Here is a 5,000-nt window from a genome sequence, read left to right on the forward strand (position 1 = left end):
TCTGACTTCCTGATCAGCTGATTGAGACACAGCCACAGTCATAACCAGCAGCAGAGGAATGTAGATAATCGGTAGGGGATTACGTCATTGTGGAAGTTTATGTAACATCTGAAACTGTTGTCAACTTCAGAAGTGAATTAAATGGAGTTTAAATGATTTCCGTGTGATGAGTTTTCTATTTCTTTAGTCATCAGATAGTTTACATTTCTTCGCATTCTGTGTAAATGGGGCATTTTTTTTTTTGCCTTTTTTTTTTGTCTTTTGTTCTCAGGACTCATTTTATAATATAGCTGATGATGAAGAAGATGATGATGATGTCTGCTGCCAGGTTCTAGTGATCTTTATTTATTTGTGGAGTGGACACTTTTTGCATCTCACACACTCAAGCACGTTGTTCTGAACGAGACTGTGCTTTATCACACCGTGTCAGCAGCATCATCTCTTTTTCTCGATGCTCCGTCTGCACATCTGTCCTCACTGACGTTGATGAAATGTTATAAATATTACAGAAGGCAGATATCCCTCGGATTGAAAAGAAGGTGCTGAAAGCGTACAGTACATTTCGTATGGTTTAACACTCAAGTCAACACCATGTCAGAGTCATTACTGGAACTCTCGGGCCTTAGTGTTGTCTCGGCTCTCTACAGGACTTTTAACGATCCTTACTGTACGTGTCGTATGATGTTATACTGTATGCTATGATATGATGCTCTGTTCTCTTAACAGAGTTACAAATGCATTAGATAATTTATTTTCAACCAGATTCCAGACAATAAGACACATCAGCTTGTCTCATCTGTATTAATTATCGGTGTTAGAACTGTTCACACTGAATCACACATGCAGTTTATTCAGGATTTCTCTCAGATGTGATGGAGCTGATAATGAATTTCCACATGACTGCGATTGGGTTGTTTATGGTTTATCTGACTTTAAGCACAAAGGCAAAAATGGACATGAAAAAATATAAAAATACAATCTAATATGAAAATATTAATGTATGAAAATATAAAAATGTATAAGATATCGATACTACATCAATCTGTAATAATACATAATACAATAAAATGTTAAGTAAAATATTAGTGATATTAAATATCTCATTATTGATTATAAATAATTGATATTAAAATAGAATATTAGAACAATATTAATGTGAATTATACTATATCAGTTGTAATGTTATATTTGTACTTTAATATTTAATACAACATTAGAAAAATATGATAATATACATATTATTATTGAATAATATTTAAATGTTATTTTCATCTTCTATCAAATCTTTAAATATTTGCATTTATAGTTTTCTTGTCTCTTGCACATTACTGTATTGTGAAATGAACGTGTATCGTGTATGTTTTGTATGTATTCATCAATTTAATAATACATTTGTTTCACAAATTCACTTTGCTGTTATACTATTTTTGTATTTATTTATTTATTTATTTACTTACTTACTTACTTACTTACTTACTTATTTATTCGTTCATTTATTTTATTTTTTTATTTATTTATCTGTCTTTATTTTATTTTATTATTTTTATTTATTTGTTTGTTTGTTTATCTATTATTTTAATAATTTTCATTTTGTGTAGTTCTGGAGATCCACGCTAACAAGAGCGTTAATATGACTCACTTTTATTGAGTCGACACTTTGAAATGAATCCAGAAATACAGTTAAGTTTTGGTTGGACTTCAGCATTACAAATAACAAAGAATTATATGTAGTACAAATTTACCTCCACGTTATGAACAAAAAAAGGTGTATAAGTACATTTTTAAAAAAATAAATAAAGAACGAAAAACAAGCTTTTAGAAAGAACCGATTCATTCAGCACGAGTCACCTACCAGCTTTTTTTTTATTATTTATTTAGTCACCTACCAGCTGTCCGTTCTGTACGTACGTCGGTGTGACGTCATCGCGCACAGTCGGAGGAGAGAAGAACGGAGGAGATGCTTTAAAAATAAGAAATAAATAAAAATCGCCACAGTTTTAAAGCCACAAGGTAAAAAATAATCAACGTTTTAATAATCGATAAACCTGTTTACAGCCTGTTTCGGTGTTTTATGTATTTTGTTTAGGTTTTTTTGTAACCGGAAACCGTTTGTTTACATGTTTGTTTACACGTTTGTTTACATTAATGCGACAGCACATGGAAAGAATATTAATAAACTATAGATAGATCAATATTTTTACGTGTATTTAGAGTGAATAGTGTTATAAAGCTTCTCAATATGCTCCATCGCACCTGAATGAATAAGTGATGAATAGAGGCCTTTGCGCATGCGTAGTAAAGACTCCATCTGTATATCTATATCTATCTATATATAAATATATCTTTGACATTGTGATGACTAAACTACTGCTGGGTCAGAAACTCTCCAAAACAGAAGGTCATTTGTGATGTGTCTGGTTTGCAGTGTTTAGTATTTACCAAAGTTGTTGTTTGTTTGTTTATTTACTTGTTTCTTTTTTTCCAGCTCATCTGGCTACATGGACGGTGGACACTAGTAGGTTTTGTGCACATAATTAGTGAAAATCAAGCCAGAGTATAATAACGATTAATTTATAGACTAATGTGTGTGTGTTTTGGCAGCGGTTACGCCCGGGACTACTTTGACCGCTTTGTCCAGGGTCAGGACTCTACAGTTGTGAATAAATTTCAGCAGAAATACTGGAAGACCAAGCAGACGTTGATTAAAGTGACTGGGAAGAAAGAGGACGAGCATGTGGTCTCCTCAGACGCCGACCTCGACGCCAAGCTGGAGGTGGGAATGACACAAAAAATGCTACGATGACACAAATCAGACGTTACAGTAAGACTCATTTCAGTTGTTTTGCCACTGCAGGTTTTCCACTCGGTACAGAGGACATGCATGGAGCTCCTCAAAGTGATCGAACAGTACCAGAGGAGGATCTGTCGTACGTAAAAAAGAAAAAAAATTCGTGACTGTTGTTAAATCGTTGTTGCTTAACAATTCATGACATGGAAGATCATCATCTTTGTCGTATGGTCAGTTCTGTCTCAGGAGGAGAACGAGTTGGGACGTTTCCTGCGCTCTCAGGGCTCTCAGGACAAAAGCCGAGCGGGGAAGATCATGCAGGCGACGGGGAAAGCGCTCTGCTTCTCCTCTCAGCAGAGGTGTGTGGTAACTGAAGCTGCTACACACACTTGGGCACAAACAGAGACAGCCTGAGACATTTTGCTGGACGTGAAGATTTTTAAAGATATAATGCTGAATTTATTTCAGTATAAATTGCAAAACATGGCTGGACTCCTGCTAAGTTCTTGTAATGTTTAATGGAATGATCCAGGCTCTAAACTCTGCTCTCTGTAGGCTGGCGCTGCGCGTCCCGCTCTGCCGCCTGTACCAGGAAGTGGAGACGTTCCGCTACAGAGCCATCTCAGACACGTGGCTCACGGTCAACAGGATGGAGCAGGCGAGGACCGAGTACCGCGGAGCTCTGCTGTGGATGAAGGATGTCTCGCAGGAGCTGGACCCCGACACCCACAAACAGATGGAAAAGTTCCGGAAGGTCAGTGACTCAATGACACACACTCTTCATATCAATGACCCTGAATGTGGTCTTACAGCTAAAGTTAAAGTGGCAGTGTGTCTTTTTTTTACCACCCTCTCCTGTCTGAGACACGTTTTATTTCTGCTCCTGAGTTGGCCCGATAGAGCACAGCCATCACGGCGATTTGTTTTGTCCGCAGCCCAGCTCATTTCAGGGCCAGAAAATCATACCCCGGATCACAATAATAGTTCCCTATTTTCTCTTTTTAGGGTTTAAATCACAGGATTGTTACAGATCACGAAAGAGCGAATCACAAAACCTAAACACTCTCATGCAAAAATACAAATCGCACCTTTAACGTAAATCTTGTTTGTAAATGAAAAAAATGCAGTTGTGGTAATTAATTGGTGGATATTATTAGTTGTATGTCATATGAAGTGATCTCTAATTACAAGCAAACTAGAAGCAGCCGATTTGATGCTAAAATGTTTTGTACTGAATCTTTAAACAAGTCTGGACAGATTTTCTCTCCTTTTCTGTGTGTGTGTGTGTGTGTGTGTGTGTGTGTGTGTGTTCGGCACCTTTTTCCCGCCGTCCCGTGCAGGTTCAAGCTCAGGTGCGTGTCACTAAAACCGGCTTTGACAAGCTGAAGAACGACGTTTGTCAGAAGGTGGATTTACTGGGAGCCAGTCGATGTAACCTGCTCTCACACGTTCTCACTAACTACCAGGTGAGTCGCCGGGGCCTGAGACACACACACACAGAACAGCTTGGTGTTTAACACTCCGTGACAATCCGTGCACGTCGTTTAGTTTGTGTCTCTTTCTGATTTTTCAGACTACGTTGTTGCATTTCTGGGAGAAGACCTCCCACACCATGGCCGCCATTCACGAGAGCTTTAAAGGCTGCCAGCCGTACGAGACCTCGGCACAGAAGGTCAGAGCGTTCGCGACGTCCCCACTCATTAACACGCAGCAATCAGAGCTCTGTGTACAAGGTGTTCACGGTAACCTGTTTCAGGAGGAGCAAAAGTGTAGGAAAAACCTCTAGGATGAAGCAAAAATAAAAAATGATATGAATAAACATGACATGGTAAAAACTACATTCACACACATACTGATGTTATGGCTGCAAGTCACCAAGCGATACGAACTATGAAGTCGTCGTAGGCGTTCCTACTACCGGTTGCTATAGTAACATGGGTGGGCCCAGTTTAGCGCTCAAACTTTCCCCACAGAAATGAAACCTTCCTGAGGGAGATTTGTGTATAAAACTCCAGCAGGATCAGTAGTGTGGCTCCCTTACAGATCACATGACCTCCACAACCTTTTTCAGCTCGGTCACATCACCAGAAACGCCCACATCTAGTCTCCAGCGCTGGCTGTGCCTCGTATCACCAGAGATCACCTGCTGTTACTTAAATCCAGCGTCTTCGTGGCTTGAGGAAGTGAAAATGGGGACGATATTATTTTTAAA

At 38.7% G+C, this 5,000-nt stretch overlaps 1 protein-coding gene across 1 annotated transcript in view; it reads left to right on the forward strand.

Moving 5' to 3' along the window:
• The first annotated feature begins 1,877 nt into the window (after positions 1-1,877).
• ica1 (islet cell autoantigen 1) overlaps positions 1,878-5,000 on the forward strand; it is a 6,231-nt gene continuing 3,108 nt past the window's right edge. Inside the window, exons 1-8 of the mRNA XM_027157609.2 lie at positions 1,878-2,010; positions 2,486-2,515; positions 2,602-2,773; positions 2,855-2,927; positions 3,024-3,147; positions 3,344-3,542; positions 4,129-4,254; positions 4,362-4,460. Of these exons, the coding sequence (XP_027013410.1) occupies positions 2,499-2,515; positions 2,602-2,773; positions 2,855-2,927; positions 3,024-3,147; positions 3,344-3,542; positions 4,129-4,254; positions 4,362-4,460 (810 nt within the window). The 5' untranslated portion in view covers positions 1,878-2,010; positions 2,486-2,498. The remainder of the gene's footprint in view (positions 2,011-2,485; positions 2,516-2,601; positions 2,774-2,854; positions 2,928-3,023; positions 3,148-3,343; positions 3,543-4,128; positions 4,255-4,361; positions 4,461-5,000) is intronic.

The sequence above is a fragment of the Tachysurus fulvidraco genome, chromosome 25 (genome assembly GCF_022655615.1).
Source record: "Tachysurus fulvidraco isolate hzauxx_2018 chromosome 25, HZAU_PFXX_2.0, whole genome shotgun sequence".
Lineage (NCBI taxonomy): Eukaryota > Metazoa > Chordata > Actinopteri > Siluriformes > Bagridae > Tachysurus > Tachysurus fulvidraco.